Here is a 26,350-nt window from a genome sequence, read left to right as displayed (position 1 = left end):
TTTCTTTTAAATTGTTTTAGTTTAGTTTTACTACTGGTGACGGTCACTGTATATATGACCGAAATATCTGGTATTTTTTGTGAAATTTATTATACACTGTCTATTAAAGAGGATTTTATCCCTATTTTGAACTTTTATTTATCATCATGGAAAGGCAGTGTGGTCTCCAAAATTATCTAAGTCAAAAAAGATGACAAATCAGTGCTGGCAAATGACAAAATGGCACATTGTAAATGGCAAATGGCATATAACAAAAAGTGATTTTCCTCCTTATTCAAGGAAGGATGTTGTAATTTTCTTGTATAAGATTTTGACAATTGCAATTCAAAGGATGTAATACGACGTCATTTTCAAATCGCCAGCAAGTAAATGACGCGATGCACGGGGCTTTTGGAACAGCACTTAGTTCAAATACCGGGTTTAGTCTCTTGTGCTGAGAAAAGAGAATGATGAGCTGAAGGGGGAGGTACTTTAATATTAGTGGCAAAGCTAGCAACAGCAGCTGAGATTATATGAAATTTACCCTCACCAGCCCATAAGCTTGTTTACATTACACTACAGTGGTTTGTAATAGTTTTGCTGACGATTTTAATAGCAGTCGAGCACCAGTACTTAATTTTATGGTTGTTTAATGTGTGTTTATTCTTTATGTGTGTCTATCGTTCATTACCCATGTCTAGTGCTAAGAGTATGAACATGGAAATTTAATAGAATATTGAGGGGAAAATTTGAACTGAATCAATGCATACACTGTGAATAGAGGCTGTCAAAAGGGCATATCAATGTAATGGCCTAGGGTATTAAGTTGGAACTCCTAGTGAATAATTTGAGGGATAATCAATTGATCTAAAAGCAATATGCACAGGCTACAGCTACAACGTCTACTAAAGTATTGCTGCTACCACTAATTTTTTTGCAGCCTCTATTAATGATAAAAAAATTAAGGGAAAATTTCAAGAAATATTGACAGGGAATTTGAGCTAAATTAAAACACACTATGGATATACAGCAGCGATCGGAGAACTTTTTTAATCATTACCCCAAAATATTTTTATGTAAGTTGATATTACCCCATGGCGAAGAACAAAAAAAAAAAGAAACCGCCTCTTTTTAGCATCTTTCATATTATAGTCTCTCATGATAATTTTGAAAAGAAAACGATAACCAAAAATTAAATTTAAACGTCATTTATTCAATTTTTGAATGTATTACCTTGTACTAGTAATACATAACGGTAATAATAGTAATATAAGTAATATATATATATAACAAATTGAAACCTATTGGGGTACAATTGAGGTGTGATATTTTGTGGTACTGCAACGAATTATAATAATACCAATGGTGACACAAACAAAAATTAGAATTGAAAAATTCAGAAAAAAAGAATAATTGAAAACATTGTTGCTTCACGTTTTGGAGAAGTAATGTTATTTTATGTTCGATAAAATTGCTTCAAAATTGGGACTTTTTGATGTAAGATCGGTAGGAATACAGTCATCGGCGTTTAATCTATATCTGTTCTTCGTTTTTATGTTCATTAGAGTGGAAAAGCCTTGTTAGCACAAATATGTTGTTCCAAATGGCAGCAATTTTAAAACCACCTCTTCATGTACTATTTTGAAAGCCTTTGCAGCTTTTGACATCCAAAAAGACGACAGGTTTTGTTTACTCTCAAACTGAATACGTGCTTTAGTATTAGATCGAAGTTCAAGAAGGTTCTGCCAAGGTTCTGAAGGTTTGGCCTCTGCCAAACCTGAAGGTTCTTCTGGTATCATAGCAATTTCACATTTAAAAGGATCTACAATCCAACTGACAGTACATGTACCAAGATCTGGAAAGTAATCTGAAAACTGCTTTCTCAGTTCGTAAGATGTCTTACTATTGTATCCATGATGTCAGCAAAAGTATTATTTGTGCAATCCTCAAAAAAAAGCTAACCCTGAAAAAGAATCTATCTTGTTCTGTTCTACCTTCTGTTTCTAATAACGCAGCTTTAATCCAAACGCTGACAGTACTTCTCTCGCTGAAATGATATTAATATCCTTTCCTTGGAATTCTTTGTTTAATATATTTATACCCTCAAAAATGTCCGCTAAATATGCGAAATATGTAACCCAGGAAGAGCTATTAAACTTTTCAGCGATAATATTTTATTGATCAACGATAAAAATTTCAACTTCAGTTTTGAGAGCCCACAATTCGATCTAGTACATTTCCGCGAGAGACCCACCTTACTTTTGTATAATAAAGTAGGTCCGTATATTCAGCTTCAACGTTCTGACATAATTCACGATATAGCCGCGTATTTAGTGCATATTCCTTGATAAAATTTACAATATTAATAATTAAAATACTTGAATTAAATTTTCAAATTGCGGCTAACCTTTATCGATATATTGATGATTAATGATAAAATAGTGGTCTTGTCAGAGACTAACTAGAAAAACTGACTCTGATTCTTCAATGTATTTGTATTTTGACGGGATGGCATGGACTGAGCAGGTAGCCGGGGCTAAGTTTTAGTGCGCAAAGATTTAACTCGAAACACTGTAGTGATGAGAAGTGAATTGGCGTGGCCTGTATATTTTGCTGAATTGTTTAAGTTGAAAAAAATACTAACAGGTTAATAAAATAGCAAATTAAAAATAAATACTTTTTACTCACAAAAGTTACATTTTTACCCCCAAAAATTTCATTTTTACCCCATTTGGGGTAATTTACCCTGGTTCCCTGACCGCTAATTTAGTGGCAAAAATAAATCACAAGAAATTCCGAAATAAAAAGTGTCTCAGTTAGGAAAATGTATTGTCATGTAATATAAATACTTGTAATATGAATTTATATACAGAAAAGATAGTCCTGGGCCTCTTTGACACTATTTCCCCCAACCCCGCCCAAGGGATTTCAACCCCTGCCCTGAAGGCCATGGAGTAAAGCCGGAAATGAATGCTCATGTAGCCGAATAAATACATATTTGGAGTTCTGGAAAGGATTGCACTACGGAGGAACCTAAAGCATCATGGGTCTCAAAAATCTTAATTTAGACTCTATCTTTTCAGTTTAATCTCAATTAAGACTTGAAGTCCATCTATTGCCAAAACTTGAAGTCTAGTACCAATAGTATTTTGGCGTGAATACATCGGTCTTCGTCTAACAATAACATGGACCACTGTAAAGCATCAGTTTACAATTCTAATGAATTTGCCAACGAAAATTTAGAATATCTCTACCCTCAGATTTGAATCCTAATGGTAGAAACCTCATAGTGGTGAGCAACAAGTAATCACCCAAGCCAAAACATAGTTTCGTTTGACCATGCCTTTGACAGACTATCCAAATGAACTTAATAAAATCTTGTGAACCTAGTAGGGCTCCAAGGACTTGCCCTCAAAGAAGAAAAATTGTCGGACCAAAACAACAAAGAAACCGTGAATTAAGACAGGCTAAAAATTCGAGAGCAGACGTTTTACCGTCTCACCTTGCTTTTGAAATTTATATGGTGTTAGAAATATGTTTAACCGTAAGTTCCTCAAACTCACAGCCAATATCAAAACTTCCTGTGTCATAATGCTGAAAACCCATTCACAACGGCGTTTATCAGTTACCAAAAACTTATCTAACGCCGAACTCTTTTAAGTAAAGGGCTAGGCACACGTAGCTGATTCCGGGAACCGATTTCAGCAAGGGTATATTCCACGACAAGTGATTATAATTAATGGTGCTAAGAGGCGGGGCTTAGTGACGTTTTTCGGTGATTAATCATCATTAATTACGATTAATTTATGATAATCATTAAATACGATTAATGACATACCTAAAGCTCTAAAGCCCTAGTACATTCCTTGTCTCGAACGTAATTAATAATGATTAATCACAGAACAACCGTCACTAAGGCTAAGATTCCCGAATCAGCTAGGGTTCCCGAAATCAGCTACGTGTGCCTAGCCCTTAAGATTCAATTAAATTCTGGAGCTAGCTAGTACCAGTCAGTTGAGGCCAGCCAATCAGAAAGCCTTATTATCAACCGTTTGCTTCATTAAATAAAAATGTATAGGAATCTTCAAGATCTTAGTATTACGACTTAGTTTTTAATGAGATGCTAGATGGTGTTTGATATAGTCTTACGCGGGACGTTAGATGGTAGCTTCTTGGAATAGAATCCGTATGCTAGCGTATCAAAGCGATATTTTTACTTCAATGCCATCTTTATTTTCGAGAAAACCTCGAGGCAAAATATTTTGACTTCACAAGGCAATGAATGAGAGAAGGATATAGTAAGAATACTATTAAAGATAATTTTAGAAAGACAAGTAACATAATAGAGACCATATCCAGTAAAATTCTACTTCAGATACTTTTGGATATCTTGGAAAGTGGTTAAGTTAGGGAAATGAAACTTTTAGGGATGGATCTACAGGCTAAAGTATGTCCTGCGAAGGTATTTTGAAGTAACTACCCCCACTACTTCTCCCTCTAGAGGGAAATTCTACTTTAGCTACTTCTGGCTATCTTGGAAAGGAGTTAGGCCTAGGTTAAGAAAATGAAATTTTCAGGGATATATCTACAGGCTAAAGTATATCCCTGGAAGGTATTTTGAAGTACCTACCCCCACTCCTTCTCCCTCTAGAGGGTCCTGACCTTTGATGACCTTTAAAAATCTGTGTGTTATAAAAGTGAAACCTTATAAAATAGATCTTCTGCTTAAAATGAAGTCCAACAAAATTGTTTTCAGCCTCAAAACTTTGCTCAATCCTGATTTATAGTTTGAAAAATATGCAAATACATTTCCTAAATTTTGAAAATTAACATTGATATGGCTTAAAATACTGCTCAAATAACAGGAATTGCATTTTCAGAACTAAAGCCAGAGAAAAAGAATCTTATAACTGAAAATTAAGGTAAAATTTTGTTTTGTCAAAATTAATGAGTTTTGTCAAAAGGTAAATACCTGTCATGTAGGCAAATTTCAGGATCCTCTAGAGGGAGAAGGAGCGGAGATAAGTACTTCAAAATACCCTCCCAGGACATATTTTAGCCTGCAGACCCATCCCTGAAAGTTTCAGTTTCCTAACCTCACCCCTTTCCAATATAGGTAAAAGTAACTAAAGTAGAATTTTACCGAGGCTCCTGAAATATGCCTACATGGCAGGTCTCTGCCTATTGAAATTTTGACAAAACAACATTTACCTTAATTTTCAGTTTCTTTTTCTCTGGCCTTAGTTCTGAAATTCATTTTATTTGAGTAGAATTTTAAGCAATTTTAATGTTTTTTTTCAAAATTTACGAATGTAAAATTCTACTTTAGCTACTTTTGGCCATCTTGGAAAGAGGTTAGGTTAGGAAAATAAATTTTTCAGGGATGGCACATGCTAAAGTAGGAAATTTCAGGGATCTACATGCTAAAGTATTTCTTGGGAAAGTATTTTGAAGTACCTGCCTTCACTCCTTCTCTCTCCAGAGAATCCTGACCTTTCGAAATCTGTGTGTTATAAAAGTGAAACCTTGCAAAATAGATCTTCTGCTTATCCAGGGCCAAGAATACCCTTAGGGTAGGTAATGTCTAGCTTATATTAACCCTCTCATGATTTCTAAGTCTTGGAAATTTACCTGCTTGACTGGTCCATACTTATTGAAATTTTGAGTAAACAACATTTAATGTTAATTTATAGTTTCCTTTTCTCTGGTTTTAGTTTTGAAAATGCAATTCCTATTATTTAAGTAGAATTTTAAGCCATATCAATGTTTTTTTCTAAATTCAGGAAATGTATTTGCAGATCTTTGAAATCTCATAAATTGAAATTGAGCAAAGTTATGAAGCTGAAAACAGTTTTCTTGTACTTCATTTAAGCAGATAATGTGTTTTGCATATTTCACTTTCAAACACAAAGCTATTTAAAGGTCACTGCCCTCTAGAGAGAGAAGAAGTGTTGGTAGGTACTTTAAAATACCTTCCTGGGTCATACTTTGGTCCTTAGTTCCATCCCTGAAAGTATCATTTTCCTAACCTAACCCCTTTCCAAGATAGCAAAAAGAAGCTAAGCTAGAATTTTAGGCTACCATTAATTCACTACAAAATGTCTTATATAACCTTCAAAAGAGGATTAGATAGATTTCTCTAAATTTTGTTAATAGCCTGTGGTTAGCTTGAATATTTTAATAGATACAACACTAAAAATTTAAATGCACTTATAGTCAATAGTAGAACTTAATCTTAGACAAACACTTTAAGATTAAGCCTAAACTTCAAAAGTGCTGCCCAATCTAGGACATGGGATCTTGAACATACAAATAAACGTGCATTCATGATATTACCTCTGGTAAAAATACAAAGTTCCACATTTTGTAAATTGGAGCTTGAAATTACTATATACTGCTCTCACTATATCACAATGATATTATGCTATTGACACAATGATATTGAGTTAGAAACAAAATGCCCATTTACAAAGAGATGCATGAATATACAATCAATGAAAAAACAGTAGGTAGCAACTTTATATAGGACTATGCTGGTACTATTAGGGGGGTTGATGGTAGTCCAGTTGTCTTTGTAGTGATAGTGAACATCAGATTAGGAAAAAATATTGGCTGAGGAATCAAATGGTACTACTTTTCTCAAGATAAGGTGGTGATGAGCCTCCTGTGGAACATATTGCTGGTGGTGTGACATGACTAACGTTTGGCATCCCAGGTTAGCCTACACTCTGCATTGGCCCAGTCCTGGTCAACTCCTTTCTTGAATGCATCTATGGTTTGGGACTGGATGGTGGCTTTTTGGGAGTGTCTGTTCCAGTAAGGAACAGTGCATAGAGAGAAGGATTGCTGGTGCTTACATTGATGGCAAGGGGGACTTGCAGCTTCTTTGTGTGACCTCTTGTTGTACTTGCAAGGGATGACGAGAAAACTTGACTTGAGAGGTTGTTTTCTAGCAGTTTGTGAGTAGTGATTGTGTCTCCTCTCTTTCTTCAGTATACTAGGGTGGGGAGTTTAAGGGATACCAGGTGTTCCTCATACAGCATGTTATTGTGTTTTCAGTAGAAAAAAACCATAGAGCAAGGTATTGCCAAGATAGGTGACTAAAACTCTCAGGAATAGGTTGAAAGCTTAATATGGGTAATAAGCTCTTCAAAATACAGATGAACTGATTGTTCTGGAAACAAATATCAGTAGAATAAGTAAATTTGTAGGGGTTTTGAGAGTTCAGAGTGCAAGAATTAGCTTGGAAATTAATGTTAAGAAGGCTAAATTATTTACACTAGGAATAAACATGGGTGAAGAGGTGATAGTAGTTCCATAGTTAGGAAATCAATCAAGTGGATAGCTTTACTTATTTAGGTAGTATAATTAGTAAAGATAGTAGATACTGCAAACATGTAAAAAGTAGAATAGCCATGACACAGGGTGTTTTTTTTACAGTTGAAAAAGGTTTAGAAGAGTAGAAAGATAAGTGTAAATTAAGTTTAGAATGTTGGAAGCCACAGTAATGACAAGTGATCAAGTTTGGCTCTGATATGTCAATGCTTCAAAAGGCCTAGGAAGCTTGTTTAATATTTTTGAGGGGAATTGTCTGTCTTACATACTAGTTTGACTGACCATTTATCAGTAAATAAGTTAGCCTATAGTAAAAATGTGGGTATTTAAAATGTGTAGAACCATTTTTTTTGTGTAGTTGTGTTTGGGGAATGTGTTGCACTGTATGTGTAGAACCGTTTTTTTTGTTAATTAATTAAAATAAACTTTACACAAAATAAGTTTTTCCAAAAAAAAGTGAAGAACTCCATTAAACCAAACATGAACGAAAATTACAATCAAATAATCTACCAAGCATATGACTACCACAAATCAGAATCAATAAGTAAATGAAACCCAGAACAAACAGAAATTAAAATAAATAAACGAGTCAAACTCACAATGAGCAGAAATTAATATGAGTAGGGTTCTAAAACCCTATGCTTTCTAAAAGCCAGAATATAATTTGTACTTTACTGAAAAAAATGTGAATTGTCAGTTTAATATAGCCTAAATATGCTGATATTAATTCTTTAAAATCTTAATTGATTTTTGATTTCTTAAAGTTATAAAAATTAAAACATTAAATTTTTTTTTAGGTCTGTGGGGGGGGGGGTGTCATCCTCAAAGACCAAATTGCCCTCCAATTACTTTCTACTATTACAAAGGGCACTAGCTCTTTTTGAAGTTTCTATGACAACCCTTTCTAAAAAAAAACCTTATATGCCCCCAGGGCATAATTTACAACCTTAGCCCCGAGGGCTGTGGGGGTCGTCATCCTCAAAGACATAATTTCCAAAGTTTTCAACTACATTGAAAAAATGACTATGTCAAAATTTTGATTGGATGTGTTTGGGGAGATGGTGGGTGTGAGAGGGGGATTAGTTGCCCTCTAATCACTTTTGACTTTTAAAAAATGCACTATCCCTTTCAATTTTCAATTGAGAGAGCCCTTTTTGAAGTTTCTACAACAGCACTATCTATAAAAACCTTATATGCCCCCAGAGCATCACTTACAACCCTTGCCCTGAGGGCTGTGGGGGAGTGTCCTCCTGAAAGACATGATTTCCATATCTTTAAACTATGTTCAACAAATTGGCTATCTCAAAATTTTTATTTGATGTGGTTGGGGAAATTCTTTGCATGAAAGGAGTGTTAGTTGCCCTCGAATCACTTTTGGCTATTAAAAAGGGCACAAGCCCTTCCAATTTCCAATCCAATGAGCCCTTTTTGAAGTTTCTATGACAACTCCTTTGATACAAAGTGCCCTGGTCTAAAAAAAAATATAATAATATATTGTGCCAACATTGTTCTTTACTTAGGCAGCACTATTGTGCTGCCTATGATTTCTTTCAACTTAGCATAAGACAAGACAAAGAGAAGTTGCAGAATAGATGGGAAATATATAATTTGGGATATATATTTGCAAATTAGGGGATGGGTGGTGAGGGTAAAGTGTTTGGACAGTGTGAAGTTAGAAAAAAATTCTTACTTCATAATATGCAAACTTTATAAATAAGACTTTAGAGGTAACAGTATTGTCCATAGCCTCTTCTGATCTAAACAATGTCATAAAAAGAGAGTTGCATCTATTCAATTCCCCATTAAGCACTATTTCCAAATGCAATGGCCACAACTGTAGCAATTGCATTTCCTTTTCTTCCCTCCCCTTATTGGGGTCAGATATAACCCTGAGCTATATGCAACAATCTTTCATATACAAGGTTGAACTAAAAGCCTAAATTATGCTAGGATGGTTTTTGGAAGAATATTTCTGGTATAAGTCTGGTTTATCCCCCAACCCCTACTCTTTCTAAAAACAAACCATTGTAATTTAATTATTAATTCATTACATTCAGAAAATTTGTTTCCCAAGTTGTAAGAGCTGCTTAAAAATTGGGACCAAAAGTTCTAGCTAAGTTTAAACAGTGGGGGATTGAGGAGGGGACAGCCCTCCTACCATAATCAAAATAATTTCTGTTTCATATTAAATTTCAGTGTTACTTCTAACTTTCTTTTGAAAAAACTGGATTTTTTAAATTTAATCTCTGATTGTTTTTCAAATTGCACCCAGGCTTATCCAAGATATGGTGATAGATACTGTCCCCATAAACATCATGCTGTTTGCTGTTAAATTCTACATATCAATACTTTTAAACTGATGGGTAGCATCCCAGATTGGCAGCATAAAAATTTGTGTGAAGATTAACACAATTTCTCTGGCAATTGCTTTCTTTTATGTAGTACCAAGTAACTGAATGCATTTGAAAAAATTAACAACAAAAGATTAGCTAGGGCAAAATTGAAACCGAGTTAAATTTGCAAACAAAAAATATAGTTGGAAATGTGTTTACCCCTTTTATCATAAATCAAACAAAATTCTTCAGGCTTGTAACCTTTGTTGGGTAACCTTTAACTTAACAAATTTTATATCTTTGAAGTTACCAGAAAAGAAAAATTTTTTAGTGATAAATGTTTTTAGCAATAAATTTTTCAAGTTTTATTTACTGTAGGTATGAGTTGCTCATTGATTACAGTTCATTACCACATAATTGTTTGTTATATAAGCAATGGACATAAAACTCGATATTTGCATTTAAAGGTTGACACTCCTCAAGGGAGAAGACATTGCAAAGTGCCATATTGAAGTTCAGTTCAGAGTCCTGTGTTTTCCTCTGTGCTGCTTGTGTTCTACAGTAACATGTTCATATTCTATATTCACTTTTTCTTATAGAAAACTACCCAGAAAAGGGTTTTATATTTTAGTTTCAGGGAGGAGGCCAGTGCTACCAGAGACTTTTTATTTGCCCTTAAATGGGGAATGTGGGGTTTGTGATTATTTTGTAATCAATTTGCAAGTAGTGGTATGTACAATTTAACAGCAAATAGTGGGGGAGGGAGTATTGGGGTGGTAGCTCCCATCATATCTTGTTTAGGCCTGTGGCATGGTTTGAAAATCAATCAGAAATTAAACAAAAAACAAGTTTTTTGAATGAAAGTAAGAAGTCAAATATAATTTAAAAAGAGCAGAGATCATTCTGTATATGGAGGTGGGGGAAGGCTATTCCTTCATCAGTCATATTCTCTTTATGCTAAATTTTGACTTTTTGTCCCAATTCACTAAGAACTACTGCTTGAATAAAAAAAGTGTTCAATTGGGATAATAAGTATTTTTAAAGCACTGTAAAAATATAGTGTAAAGAAAGAGGGGAAGGGGGAGGGGCAGCCCTTCCATATATGGGGTAATTTCTGTCCATTGTATGTTTTATTATTAAATCTTACTTTTGGTTGGAATTTTTTTTTTTAATTTAATTCAGCTCTAAAACCAATGGTCCTCATGTTTGTGTGATAAATTTTGCTTTTGACTGTGGCGTTTGAATGAAATAAAATTTAAATTTTTTAGTTTACACCCTTTTGTGATTTTCTTGTCTCTCCAAATCATGAACTTTTATGTCATGGGTGAAATTCTGTTGGTGGAGGTCTGAAACAGCAGCTTGTTTGGTACTTATCTGTTATAGCACCTATGTTAAGCTCTTCAGCTAAGAAGAGCCTATTTCTCTGACTAATCCTAATGGAATATCACAAAATACTTATCGCTATAACAGATAAGTACCACTTGTTCTAAAGAAATCTGGATAAAAACTTGTCAATACCTCACTCTTTACGCTAAAGTTCAAATTTTGTTCAAAGTTCAAATTTTGTCAAAATCACACCAACAGATTCAGCATATCAGAGAACCCTACCTTCTTTTCCAGAAGAAAGATCATTTTCAGGGGTGATTGTATCAAACCACTGATACTAAAAGATCAAGAGAGCACTCATTTCATCAAAAATCAAAAGTTCTATTGTTCTTTATAAGTGACCAAAAAGATTGAAAGGCAACTAGCTCCCCTCCCACGTCCTTTCCCCCCAAAGACATCTGATCAAAATTTTAGATAGCCATTTGGCTCAGTATAGTTGAAAGTTCCAATAACTATGCTTTTGACGATGAAAAGACCTCCCATAGTCCCCAGGGAATGACTGTTAGTTACACAATTTGTGCATCATTTACATATAGTATTTTTTATTTGGAACCATACGGAATTTCTTAGGCAAATATTTTCTGTGGGAGGGGGGGGATTTTTGACGTTGGAGAATTATCCATGGGGAGGAGCGTTTCCGTGGGGAATTTTGCACGGGGGAGAGGGAGATGATTTCCGGGTATGAATTTGAAAAACAGTCAAAATAAAATTTAAAAACTATTTTTTTCAACTGAAGGCTAGGAGTAACATTAAAACTTAAAACAAACAGAAATTATTTCGTGTATAAGGAGGGCTGCCCCTTCCTCAACCTTTGCTCTTCATGCTCAAGTTTGACTTTTTGCCACAATTTTTTAAGAAAGATTGCTTAAACACAAGAGCCATTCAATTTGAATTAGATATTCTTAAAGAACTTTAAGACTTTAGCGTAAAGAGCAAGGGTTGAGGAAGGAGCAGCCCCCCTCACGCTGATATGAAGGTGGCAAAGTCTTCTTTGTCTTCTAATTGCAAAAAAAAGTTGAATCTATAGTTGTATACTTAATTGGTTTCATCTCCCAAGAACGTTTATTTGTTTGTCATAGAAAAGCAGTGTGGTCTGAGAAAAGGATACCTATTTTAAAGTATTACATCAAAAATGCGTTGTATATATAGGGAGATGAGACCAATCAAGTATGCAACTACAAATTCAACATTTCTTTTGACTTTGCCACCTTCATTGGAAATTCATATTACATTTAAGCAAGATTAAAAAAGAAAACTTACATCTTAAGACTTTGAATGAACCATGTCTATTGAACTCTCTCAGAAAAAAAAAATCTAGTGAATGAACCAGAAGTTAGTTATTTTGTTTTGTATAGATATGCTAGTTTTAATTTCAATACTTTAGTGTTTCTACTGATGACGATTGCTGAATATGTGATCAAAATATCCAGACTTTGTATACTATGTACTGCTCTCACTATATCACAATGATATTATGCTATTGACACAATGATATTGAGTTAGAAACAAAAATGCCCATCAACAAAGAGATACATGAATATACAATCAATGAAAAAACTGTAGGTAGCAACTTTATATAGGACTATGCTGGTACTATTAGGGGGGTTGATGGTAGTCCTGTTGTCTTTGTGGTGATAGTGAACATCAGATTAGGAAAAAATATTGGCTGAGGAATCAAATGGTACTACTTTTCTCATTATTACCTTAAAATTAACTTAAATCACATGTCCAGCAAGATAAGGTGGTGATGAGCCTCCTGTGGAGCATCTTGCTGGTGGTGTGACATGACTAACGTTTGGCATCCCAGGTTAGCCTACACTCTGCATTGGCCCAGTCCTGGTCAACTCCTTTCTTGAATGCATCTATGGTTTGGGACTTGATGGTGGCTTTTTTGGAGTGTCTGTTACAGTAAGGAACAGTGCACAGAGAGAAGAATTGTTGGTGCTTACATTGATGGCAAGGGGGGACTTGCAGCTTCTTTGTGTGATCTCTTGTTGTACTTGCAAGGGATGAGGAGAAAACTTGACTTGACAGGTTGTTTTCTAGCAGTTTGTGAGTAGTGATTGTGTCTCCCCTCTTTCTTCAATATACTAGGGTGGGGAGTTTAAGGGATACCAGGTGTTCCTCATACAGCATGTTATTGTGTTTTCATTAGACAAAAATCATTGAGCAAAGTATTGCCAAGATAGGTGACTAAAACTCTCAGGAATAGGTTGAAAGCTTAATATGGGTAATAAGCTCTTCAAAATACAGATGACCTGATTGTTCTGGAAACAAATATCAGTAGAATAAGTAAATTTGTAGGGGTTTTGAGAGTTCAGAGTGCAAGAATTAGCTTGGAAATTAATGTTAAGAAGGCTAAATTGTTTACACTAGGAATAAACATGGGTGAAGAGGTGATAGTAGTTCCATAGTTAGGAAATCAATCAAGTGGATAGCTTTACTTATTTAGGTAGTATAATTAGTAAAGATAGTAGATACAGCAAACATGTGAAAAGTAGAATAGCCATGATACAGGTTGTTTTTTTTACACTTGAAAAAGGTTTAGAAGAGTAGAAAGATAGGTGTAAATTAAGCTTAGAATGTTGGAAGCCACAGTAATGACAAGTGATTAAGTTTGGCTTTGATATGTCAAGCTTGATAGGAAGCTTGTTTAATGTTTTTGAGGGGAATTGTCTTAAGTACTAGTGTGACTGACCATTTATCAGTAAATAAGTTAGCCTATAGTAAAAATGTGGGTACTTAAAATGTGTAGAACCATTTTTTTTGTGTAGTTGTGTTTGGGGAATGTGTAGCACTGTATGTGTAGAACCGTTTTTTTTTGTTAATTAATTAATAAAAAAATTTCCACAAAATAAGTTTTTCCAAAAAAAGGCAAAGAACTCCATTAAACCAAAAATGAACAAAAATACAATCAAATAATCTACCAAGCATATGACTACCACAAATCAGTATCAATAAGTAAATGAAACCCAAAACAAACAGGAATTAAAATAAATAACAAAGTCAAACTCACAATGAGCAGAAATTAATATGAGTAGGGTTCTAAAACCCTATGCTTTCTAAAAGCCAGAATATAATTTGTACTTTACTGAAAAAAATGTGAATTGTCAGTTTAATATAGCCTAAATATGCTGATATTAATTCTTTAAAATCTTAATTGATTTTTGATTTCTTAAAGTTATAAAAATGAAAACATTAATTTTTTTTTTAGGTCTGTGGGGGGGGGGTGTCATCCTCAAAGACCTAATTGCCCTCCAATCACTTTCTACTATTAGAAAGGGCACTAGCTCTTTTTGAAGTTTCTATGACAACCCTTTCTAGAAAAACCTTATATGCCCCCAAGGCATAACTTACAACCCTTGCCATGAGGGCTGTGGGAGGAGTGTCCTCCTGAAAGACATAATTTTCAGATGGGTATCTCAAAATTTTTATTTGATGTGGTTGGGGAAATTCTTTGCATGGAAGGAGTGTTAGTTGCCCTCAAATCACTTTTGACTATTAAAAAGGGCACAAGCCCTTCCAATTTCCAATCCAATGAGCCCTTTTTGAAGTTTCTATGACAACTCCTTTGATACAAAGTGCCCTGGTCTTAAAAAAAATAATAATAATATATTGTGCCAACATTGTTCTTTACTTAGGCAGTACTATTGTGCTGCCTATGATTTCTTTCAACTTAGCATAAGACAAGACAAAGAGAAGTTGCTTAATAGGTGGGAAATATATAACTTGGGATATATATTTGCAAATTAGGGGATGGGTGGTGAGGGTAAAGTGTTTGGACAGTGTGAAGTTAGAAAACAATTCTTACTTCATAATATGCAGAATAATTGTACCTAACACATTAGGCGTGCAGACCCACTATACTTTACCCCCAGCCCCCAGGGTTTTAAGGTTTCTTAACATTTTTTTTGTTTGTAAATTTGACACATATTTCTAAGTTCTTTAAAACTTTATGAATAAGACTTTAGAGGTAACAGTATTGTCCATAGCCTCTTCTGATCTAAACGATATCATAAAAAGAGAGATGCATCTATTCAATTCCCCATTAAGCACTATTTCCAAATGCAATGGCCACAACTATAGCAATTGCATTTCCTTTTCCCTCCTTATCAAACAGTTCGTGGTAACGAACTGTAAGTAAGGAGCGACCCGGCTCAATGGTAACCGAAACTCTAAAAAACGGGATTTTGATACCAATAGATACATCAAAAGAATCAGATTTTAATTCTGATTTCAAATATATAAGTTTCATTAAGTTTAATCTTACCCATCAAAAGTTACGTGCCTGAGAAAATTTGGCTGATTTTCGAAAAAAGGGGGAAAGACCCCCTAACAGTTATTGAACCTTAATGAAAATCACATCATCATATTCAGCCTATCAGAGAAACCTACTGTAGAGGTTTCAAGCTTCTATCTAAAAAAATGTGGAATTTTCCATTTTTGCCAGAAGAAAGTTCACGGATGCGTGTTTATTTGTTTGTTTTTTTTTTTTTTATTGTTATTTTCCCCATGGGTGATCGTATCGACCCAGTGGCCTTAGAATATCTTGAGAGGGCTGATTTGAATGAAAATTAAAAGTTCTAGTGCCCTTTTTAATTGACCAAAAAAAATGGAGGGCAACTAGGCCCCCTCCCACGCTCATTTTTTTCCCAAAGTCACCCGATCAAAATTTTGAGATAGCCATTTTGTTCAGCATGGTCGAAAATATGATAAAAATGTCTTTGCGGAGGACTTGATCCCCCAAAGTCCCCAGGGGGAGGGCTGACAGTTATGAACTTTACTCAATGTTAACTTATCGTAGTGGTTCTTGGGAAGTATACAGACTTTTTCAGAGGAGATTGTTTCTGGGAGGTGGGGGAAGGAGAGGGTGGGGGGCTATATGGAAGGATCTTTCCATGAAGGACGTTTTCATGGGGGAAGGGACATTGCTAGGAAGGGGGCGCCGGATTTCCCAGCATTATTAAAGAGAAAGATCAGGAATTAAATAAAAAAAACAAGTTTTTCAACTGATCAACTGATTGTGATTAAGAGGTCATTTTTAAAGAACTGGAAAAAAAAATTCGAACTATAGTTTAAAGAGCAGGGTATTGACTAGGGGGCGAACCCCCTAATATACGTGTTAAAAATTTATGAATATAGAAGTTCGTTACGTAAGTTAATTCTAAGTTACGTATATTTATTACTAATAAAAACGTTCGTAAATAAAATTAAACAAGTTTCGAGAAAGCCATTTAACCAAATATAATATGCAAATTTTGTTTTAATTATTCATGTACGGTGAGCCAAAATCAAAACCTGCATTAATTCGAAAACGTTCAAAAATTAAATAAAAAAAACAAGTTTTTTTAACTGAAAGTAAGGAACGACGTTAAAACTTAAAACGAACAGAAATTATTCCGTATATGAAGGGGCTGTCCCCTCCTCAACGCCTCGCTCTTTACGCTAAAGTTTGACTTTCTCACAACTCTATTTTTTTAAACAATAAAAAAAATTTAGCGTAAAGAGCGCGGCGTTGAGGAGGGGACAGCCTCCTTCATAACCGAAACTCTATAAAACGGGATTGGCTGGGGGAGGGGCAGGGCCTATTGTTTACATATAGTATAGGTTATTGCGAAGGATACAGACATTTTCCGGGTGGATTTTTTCTGGTAGGGGGGGCTGGGGGAGGGGTTTACATGGGAGGATCTTTCCATAGAGGAATTTTGCATGGGGATGCGAATTTTTCATGAAGGGGGTACCGGATTTCCCAGCATTATTTAAAAAACGATCAGAAATTAAATAAAAAAAAAAAAAAAAAACGTTTCTGCAACTGAAAGTAAGGAAGAAAATGAAAAACTTATACTAACAGAAATTATTACATATATTAGGGGGTTCACCCTATCGTCAATACCTCGCTCTTTACGGTAAAGTTTTTCTTAGTACTTTCAAAAGATCTTTTTATTCTAATTAAACGGCCTTTGTGATTTTCAAACAGTTCGTGGTAACGAACTGTTAGTAAGGAGCGACCCGGCTCAATGGTAACCGAAACTCTAGAAAACGGTATTTTGATACAAATAGATACATCAAAAGAATCAGATTTTAAAGCTGATTTCAAATATATAAGTTTCATTAAGTTGAATTGTACCCATCAAAAGTTAGGTGCCAGAGAAAATTTGGCTAATTTTCGAAAAAAGGGGGTAAGATCCCATAAAAGTTATAGAACGTTAATGAAAATCACACCGTCATATTCCGCGTATCAGAGAACCCTACGGTAGAGGTTTCAAGGTCCCACCTACAAAAATGTGGAATTTTGCATTTTTTGCCAGAAGAAAGATCACGGGTGCGTGTTTATTTGTTTGTTTGTTGTTTTTTTTCCCCGGGGGTGATCGTATCGACTCAATGGTCCTCGAATATCGTGGGAGGACTCATTGGAATGTATATTAAAAGTTCTAGTGCCCTTTTTAAGGGACCAAAAAAATGGAGGGCAACTAGGCCCCCTCCCACGCTCATTTTTTCCCCAAAGTCACCTGCTCAAAACTTTGAGATGGCCATTTTGTTCAGCATGGTCGAAAATATAATGAGTATGTCTTTTAGGGTGACTTAATCCCCCGAAATTCCCGGAGGGAGGGCTGAAAGTTATGAACTTTACCCAATGTTAACATATAGTATTGGTTATTTGGAAGTATACAGACGTTTTCAGGGGAGATTTTTCATGGTAGTGGGGGGGGGGGTCGGGCGTTATGTGGGAGGATATTTCCATGAAGGAAGTTTTCATGGGGGAAGGGACATTGCTATGAAGGGGATGCCGGACTTCCCAGCCTTATTTATTGGTTATTGGGAAGTAAACAGACATTTTCAGGAAGGATTTTTTTCTGGAGGGGGGGGCTAGAGGAGGGGGTTACTCTGGAGAATATTTCCCTGGAGGATGATTCTTTGGGGTAAGGGACGTTTCTATGAAGGGGGCGTCGGATTTCCAAGCATTATTTAAAAAACGATCAGAAATTAAATAAAAAAAACAAGTTTTTTCAACTGAAAGTAAGAAGCAACATTAGAGCTTAAAACGAACAGAAATTATAACGCATGTGAGGGGTTCTCTCCCAAGTCAATACCTCACTCTTTACGCTACAGTTTTTTTAGTGCTTTCAAAAGAGCTATCTATTCTAATTAAACGGCCTTTGTGATTCAAGGTTTTGTTAATCAATTTTTTTTTTTAACTTTTAACGTAAAGAGCGTGGTATTGACTAAGGGGAGAACCCCCTAATATACGTAATAACATATACGTAATAAAAAAAACAATAAAAAAACAAGCGATACGGCTCAATAGTAATCGAAACTTTTAAAAACGGAATTTTGATGTCAATAGATGTATCAAAAGAATATGTTTATAATGCTTATCCTAAATATATAAATTTTATTAAGTTTAGTATTACTAATCAAAGGGTACGAGCCAGAGAAAATTTACCCGATTTTTTAAAGAGTGAGGAAACATCCCCTGCGAGTGAAAGAATTTTAATGAAAATCCCACCGTCAGATTCAGCGTATCAGAAAACCCTATTACATAAGTTTCAAGCTCATATCTGCAAAAATCTGCAACTTTGTATTTTTTGCCAGAAGAAAAATATACGAATATAGAAGTTAGTTACGTAAGTTAATTTGGAAAGACATCCATTTAGCAAAAGAAAAGTAAAATTTTTATGCAAATTTTGTTTACTTATTCAATGACGGTTAGCCAAAATAAAAGCTGCATTAACTAAAAAACGATCAGAAATTAAATAAAAAAACAACAAGTTTTTTAAACTGAAAGTAAGGAGCGACATTAAAATTTAAAACGAACAGAAATTATTCCGTATATGAAAGGGGCTGTCCTCTCCTCAATGCATCACTCTTTACGCTAAACTTTGACTCTTTGTCACAACTATACTTTTTAAAACAATAAAACTTTAGCGTAAAGAGCGAGGCGTTGAGGAGGGGACAGTCCCTTTCATATACGGAATAATTTCTGGTCGTTTTAAATTTTAATGTCACTCCTTACTTTCAGTTGAAAAAACTTGTTTTTTTTATTTAATTTACATTTAAAGGTTGACACTCCTCAAGGGAGAAGACGTTGTAAAGTGCCATATTGAAGTTCAGTTCAGAGTCCTGTGTTTTTCTCTGTGCTGCTTGTGTTCTACAGTAACATGTTCATATTCTAGAATAAATAACTTTTGAAATTGCTAAAAAAAAACTTTAGCGTAAAGAGCCAAGTATTGACAAGGGGTGAACCCCCTCATGTACATAATAATTTCTGTTCGTTTTGAGTTTTAATGTTGCTCCTTACTTTCAGTTGAAAAAACTTGTTTTTTTATTTAATTTCTGATCGTTTTTAAGTAATGCTGGGAAATCTGGCCCCCTTCATGGAAAATTTCCTTCCTCCGTGAAAAGATTCTCCCACGTCCCTTCTCCCCTGATCCCGCCGCCAGAAAAAATCCCCCCTGAAAATGTCTGTATATTTCCCAATAATAAATATTATATGTAAACAATGGACAAAGTTCACAACTTGCAGCCCTTCCCCCCGGGACTGTGGGGGATTAAGTCATCCTCAAAGACATATTTATTAGATTTTGGACTATTTTGAACAAAATGGCTATTTCAAAATTTTGATTGGGTGACTTTGGGAAAAAATGAGAATGGGAGGGTGCCTAGTTGCCCATGATCTTTCTTCTGGCCAAAAATACAAAATTCCACATTTTTGCAAATAGGAGCTTGAAACCTTTACAATAGGGTTCTCTGATGTGATGAATCTGATGATATGATTTTCATTAAGATTCTATGTCTTTCAGGGGGTGTTTTCCCCTTTTTTCGAAACTAAGGCAAATATTCTCAGGCTTGTAACTTTTGATGAGTAATACTAAACTTGATGAAACTTATGTATTTGAAATCAGTACAAAAATTCGATTCTTCTGATGTATCTATTGGTATCAAAATTCCGTTTTTTAGAGTTTTGGTTACTATTATTGAGCCAGGTTACTATTGCTCCTTACTAGTTCATTACCATGAACTTTTTGAAAATTCATTCAGTTTAATTTTCCCCATCAAAAGCTACACGCTTAAGAAAATTTTCCGGATTTTCAAAAAAAGGGAAGGGGGGCAGCCCCAAACAGTCAAGCGATCTTAATCAAAATCACACCAACAGATTCAGCATATCAGAGAAAGATCATTCTTTTCACCTTCTTTTCCAGAAGAAAGATCATTTTCAGGGGTGATTGTATCAAACCACTGATACTAGAAGATCAAGAGAGCACTCATTTCATCAAAAAACAAACGTTTATTGTTCTTTATAAGTGACCAAAAAGATTGAAAGGCAATCAGCCCCCCTCCCACGCCCTTTCCCCTCAAAGACATCTGATCAAAATTTTAGATAGCCATTTGGCTCAGTATAGTTGAAAGTTCCAATAACTATGGCTTTTGGGATGACAAGACCCCCCATAGTCCCCAGGGAATGACTGTTAGTTATACAATTTGTGCATCATTTACATATAGTATTTTTTATTTGGAACCATACGGAATTTTTTAGGCAAATATTTTCTGTGGGAGGGGGGAGATTTTTGACGTTGGAGAATTATCCATGGGGAGGAGCGTTGCTGTGGGGAATTTTGCACGGGGGAGAGGGAGATGATTTCCGGGTATGAATTTGAAAAACAGTCAAAATAAAATTGAAAAACTATTTTTTTCAACTGAAAGCTAGGAGTAACATTAAAACTTAAAACAACAGAAATTATTTCGTATAAGGAGGGCTGCCCCTTCCTCAACCTTTGCTCTTCATGCTCAAGTTTGACTTTTTGCCACAATTTTTTAAGAAAGATTGCTTAAGCACAAGAGCCATGCAAATTGAATTACATATTCTTAAAGAAGTTTAAGACTTTAGTGTAAAGAGCAAGGGTTGAGGAAGGTGCTCAAACACAAGAGCCATGCAATTTGAATGAGATATTCTTAAAGAACTTTAAGACTTTAGTGTAAAGAGCAAGGGTTGAGGAAGGATCAGCCCCCCTCACTCTGATATGAAGGTGGCAAAGTCTTCTCTGTCTTCTAATTGCAAAAAAATGTTGAATCTATAGTTGTATACTAAATTGGTCTCAATCTCCCAAGAACGTTTATTTGTTTGTCATAGAAAAGCAGTGTGGTCTAAGAAAAGGATACCTATTTTAAAGTATTACATCAAAAATGCGTTGTATATATAGGGAGATGAGACCAATCAAGTATGCAACTACAAATTCAATATTTCTTTTGACTTTGCCACCTTCATTGGAAATTCATATCACATTTAAGCAAGATTAAAAAAAGAAAATTTACATCTCAAGACTTTGAATGAACCCTGTTATTGACCTCTCTCAGAAAAGAAATCTAGTGAATGAACCAGAAGTTAGTTATTTTGTTTTGTATCAATATGCTAGTTTTAATTTCAATACTTTAGTGTTTCTACTGATGACGATTGCTGAATATGTGATCAAAATATCCAGACTTTGTACCTGTTTTCACTATCTAAATAAATGGACCTATCCCTTTTTGAATTTGTTCGTCATAGAAAGGCAGTATGTTCTGGGAAAAGAATACCTAGCTTAAGGTATTACATCGAAAATGCCTCATTCAAAAAATTTTTAAAGCTTAAGTGCCTTTTAAAGTGACCAAACAGAATGGAGGGCAACTAGCCCTATTTCCCCTGCCCCTTCCCCCCAAGGACATCTGAATAAATTCCTGAGATAACTATTTGGTTAATCATAATTGAAAAGTCCAATAAATATACTTCTGAGGATGACAAGACCCCCCACAGCCCTTAGGGAAGGGCTCTATATTTTGCAATTTGTCCATTGCTCACATATAGTATTTGTTATTGGGAAACATAGGGACATTTTATTAGAGCTCTCCTTTTTCTAAAAGTTGAAAGTGAGTGGAGACCACCAGCCCCTGTCCAAAAACTGTTTTTGATATCTGGTCCTTTTGTTACCCCTTAGGACATCTGATCAACATTTTGAGACACCCATTTTGTGCTTTCTCTTTGACTTCTAAATTTTGCGTGTGAGGGAATTTTCCGCGGGGGAGGGGGGTAAACTCTGGCTCCCATTTATTAACGACGGAAAAAATAGATGAATTTACCTCTTTTTTTTTGTTTCAGGTTAAATTTTCAAGGACTTTTTGAGCAAGTGAACATCAAATATGAGAAAATATTATCGTCTAATTTTAGTAGGAGTGTTGATCATAAGTGGTATTTCATTTCTATTTTACAAACATCGATATGACCAGTTAGCGGAAATGCTTGAATCTATTGGTTTTTATGCCTCAAGCCCTGTAACACCACACCTCTGTGACATTGATACATTTTCACTGTGGCAGAATATTGGGAACTTGTTTGTCAAAACAGCATATTTAGTTGACAATGAGTTCATCATTGTTGGTATAACAACTGGTCTAATGTCATCCAAGGTCTGTAGCCTGCCTAATAGTGATGGTGTTTTGCTTTCAAATTTTACAATGCAGTATGATTTTTTAAGTGCTAAAAGTGAGGAAGAAGACTTTCGAATTGTTCTCGTTAAATGTAAGCCAGCTAAAATTCCTGATAAAATATCTTTTATTAAAATTAGTGATGACGAATCACGGGAATCTCTTCAACTCCCGGTGCATCAAGTACAATTTGAGTATCTCCGGAATAACCTGGGAATATGTATTTCAAATTCTAATAAAGGAGATGATTTCCAGCTAGAAATGAATATAGAGTTCTTTGCTTACCATTCTGCAATAGGAGTTAAACATTTTTTCTACTTCACAAAAGGATTGACTGAGAAACTTAGTGAAGCTATTTCTCTACTGCAAACGAGTTTGGATATTTCAGTCCAAGTTATTCCCTGGAACAGTCCTATAAATGACCCAACTTTGGATAAAATCGCTATCAAACTAGATTGCCTACTCCATTCAATGGGTCGCACTCAATGGGTAGCCTCGTTGAATTCAAGTGATATTATGTATCACTCAAATGAATTTACTCTAAATGGTTTGCTACGTAGAAATCGAGATTCTTTCTCAGTTAGTAATGTGTTCTGTGACTGTAATGGGAATTTCACAAATAGTACTGAACAGATTCAGATTTTAAAAGTTCCAAATGGGGAAGGCCTGCAAAATGTGGTTGAAATACTGGAATTTCCAGATTGTTTGTTTCTTGATGCGGTTACAGTTAATAGATGCAATGAAAGATTATTTTCCCATAAGTTTTGGAATTTTGATGAAAATTTGAGGAGTATTAGCCATTATTTCTTGACAGAATATTTTAGTATGCTGACAAATAATGAAGTTCTTCCATGATTTACTGTATTAAATAATCAAATTGCTTCACTTGATTAATTAATTCATTCATCAGTTAATAAATGACTGTTAATAGATTTAATAGAGGATTATTTTATCTATTAATTAATTGACTTGATTGATAAATCATTTGAATTATTTTTCCGCTTTTACGGAAATTTTACCAATAGGACTAAACAAATCATTTATTTAATATCGTTTCTAATGGAAAAGGCCTGAAACTGTTGTTGAAATTCCTAAAATTTCCAGAATAGTTGATGCTTGATCTGATTACTCTTAATATATGTGATAGGATACCATTTTCCATAAATTTGGAACTTTTATGAACATTTAAGCAGTATCAGCCATGATGTGTTAACAGAATAATATAATTTGCTGATATATAATCTAATTCTTTCATGATTTATTCTATTAGTTATGTGTAATATTAGTCCTATTATTTTAGCTTATTATCAGGGGTACCCCGAAGGCATAGTACCCCCCCCCCCTGTCCTTGAAAATTAAAATATATAAAAGTTTAATATGATTCAACATTCTAAAACCGTGTAGTTCTTTTCTAGAATTTCGTTTTCAAGCTTCAACCCTTCCCTGGAAAAATGATTTTAGGTTCCTTCCCCTACCCTCTGCCCCATGAAAAATCAGAAGTCTGAAACAAGTGCCAAATTTTATATTATTTGGTTGAAGTTTTGGGTTTTCCTCTGTCCCCTGGAAAACCAAAAATGTGAAGTAAGTGCAATTTTTTGTAGTATGTGGTGGAAATATAATGCTTTTTTTGGCAAAAAGAAACTTTTCCTACCTTTGCCCAACCCCTGGAAAAGTTATGATGGTACCCTAGTTGTTATAAGCTATCCAAAAAAAAATTATGAACTTGAAAAACTGTTTCTAGTATCAGTACTGTATCACTAACTGTTTCTTGGTGAAAAATCGTAGATTGCCGAAAAATAATCACATCCTTTGATGATTTATCTTGTTAAATACTCTTAAACCTTCTCTAATAAGGATTCATCTTAAATATACTTTCAGCTAAATTTTATAGTAGCCTATTTTAGGGCGCTGAAAAAAGTTAACAAGGAAACAAAACAAATAACTTGTACCAGAACTAAAAATTCATTAAAAGGTTCTGATCAAATATTCGTTGAAATTTATTGTGCCAAGAGTAGAGCAAAGGCCATAGCCAGGGGGGGGTAGCTACTGGGTTTCATCCCCCCTTCTGAGATTTTTTATCACTCGTAAAAATGTAACAAATGTGAATATATATACATTTTTGATGGTTTTTTTAAAGTTTTTTTTTTTTTTAAAACTCACCCCCAAAAAATGCCCCCCCCCCCTAACACAAAATTTTGGATACGCCTTTGAACAGAGCTAGTGTTTTGTTTTGATCTCTTTTGTGATAATATTTTATGTTTTTTTGTTGTTTTTTTTACAATTAATTTTAAAGTTTTAGTGTAATTTGTTTATCTCAGGAATATTGATAGTCATGTCGTTTTCTTTAACAAAATAATGTTGTTAGTTTAGTACGTACCGTAAATCTTTCGGGAAAGTATCAAACAGAGAAGAAATTAAGTGGCCAAACTGATAATATAAGTGTAAATTTTCCAATAGGGTACTGATAGTATTTATGGACAAAAAGATATTACTTACGAAGGTAAGAGGCAATTCATGTGGTCAAACGACATGATGATTCACTTACAATGATCTGTCACGATACTCCTCTTCTTCATTTATTGGATTTTATCCCTAATTACAAAGATGTTCGGTAACCTACAGGGTTGCAATCAAATTTTCCAGAAAAGTCTCTTTAGTTCAGTTGGAAAATTGCTCTGTCATTTTTGCGTTTTATCGCCACTATAGGTTAAAATATGCTTTTTTGTGTTTACCCTTTCAAGAAAAAATTCCCTTGCTGGGATCAGCGAAACCATGCTGCATGCATTCTTTTGTCAAAACAAAGTTTTAACAAAACTTAAAATTATTTTTTTGAAAGCGTTGATTTTACTGTTGTTGCTCGAAACTTGTTTTTTAACTTCTCAGATTTTTTTTGTTTTGTAAATTTTAATGTTTTTATTCTCAATGTACAGTTTTATTTTCTTTACAGTCTCAAATAAATAAACGACTAAAATGACAGCTGAAGAAAGCCAGATATACAGAACGTCAATATGGTTTCCATGGGAAGGAAAATCACTTGCACAACAGACAGTATACTGCTGTGAATTGAAATTAAAAAGAAGAAATTTAATCCGCCATTTGTTGTGCTTGTTACAGCTAATACCTTCAAAAATTTCAGGATTCACCGGTCATTGCGAAATTAAATATGGCTATTCTGAAAATCAATTAGTTAATTCTCTTTCTATCAAATTCAAAAATGTTCTTTTTCTCCTAGTCGTCTTAAAATTTTCGGCTTTTATTGTCATTCAGGGCGTCATTTGGGGGGGGGGGGCTGGGCCGAGTGGCCCCCCCCCATAATTTGGGGAAAAAAATTATTATATAGCCCAACCCTCTTGACTATCCGGATTTGGACCCAATCTTGCCCCCCAATAAAAATGCTGGAGATTCGCCCCCGTTGTCATTGATAAACTAATTATGGGCATTTTAAAGGTTAATTAATTATTTAATTAGCTCATACCAAAAATTTTTTTTTGTTAATCAATGAACCAAATATTTACAAAACAAATAACCAATAAATCTGTATTTTAATTGCTTCCGGGCTGCCCAAAAAACCGGGTTCCAGATCGTCCTAAAAGGGGGTTCAGTACACAAAAAACAGGTGTACCCTCAACCAAATAACAATCTACATCACTTGCCATATGCTTTCTATCCATTTTTGCTTATGAACCTATCAACTAACAGAAGACTTATAAAATGAATTAATATAAAATGATAGAATGAATTAATAATAACTTAATTTTCATAACATAACAACATTTTTTTTTACTAACAACAATTATCATAACAATACCAACAGTTAGCAATTATCAACAATAACAATATCAACTTATAAAATGATAAAA

General features: G+C 34.6%; 2 protein-coding genes across 3 annotated transcripts in view; both read left to right on the top strand.

Annotated features, from left to right (window-relative positions):
* Positions 1–26,350, top strand: part of LOC148955910 (E3 ubiquitin-protein ligase NRDP1-like) — a 115,178-nt gene that overhangs the window by 31,407 nt on the left and 57,421 nt on the right. The gene's annotated exons all lie outside the window — the stretch shown is intronic.
* LOC148955911 (uncharacterized) lies at positions 4,232–25,466 on the top strand. Of its 2 annotated transcripts, none has more exons than XM_089093096.1 (2): positions 4,232–4,277; positions 22,165–25,466. In XM_089093096.1, exon 2 carries the CDS (start codon positions 22,206–22,208, stop codon positions 23,343–23,345), a length of 1,140 nt encoding a protein of 379 aa, XP_088949222.1. In that variant the 5' UTR covers positions 4,232–4,277; positions 22,165–22,205; the 3' UTR covers positions 23,346–25,466. The 2 variants fall into 2 exon arrangements, with proteins under 2 accessions (XP_088949222.1, XP_088949214.1); XM_089093088.1 differs by having other exon boundaries at positions 4,260–4,337.

This window comes from Artemia sp. Qi Xiang Cuo, chromosome 1 (genome assembly GCF_049724085.1).
Source record: "Artemia sp. Qi Xiang Cuo chromosome 1, ASM4972408v1, whole genome shotgun sequence".
NCBI lineage: Eukaryota > Metazoa > Arthropoda > Branchiopoda > Anostraca > Artemiidae > Artemia > Artemia sp. Qi Xiang Cuo.
This window is presented reverse-complemented; position numbering and strand designations above follow the sequence as displayed.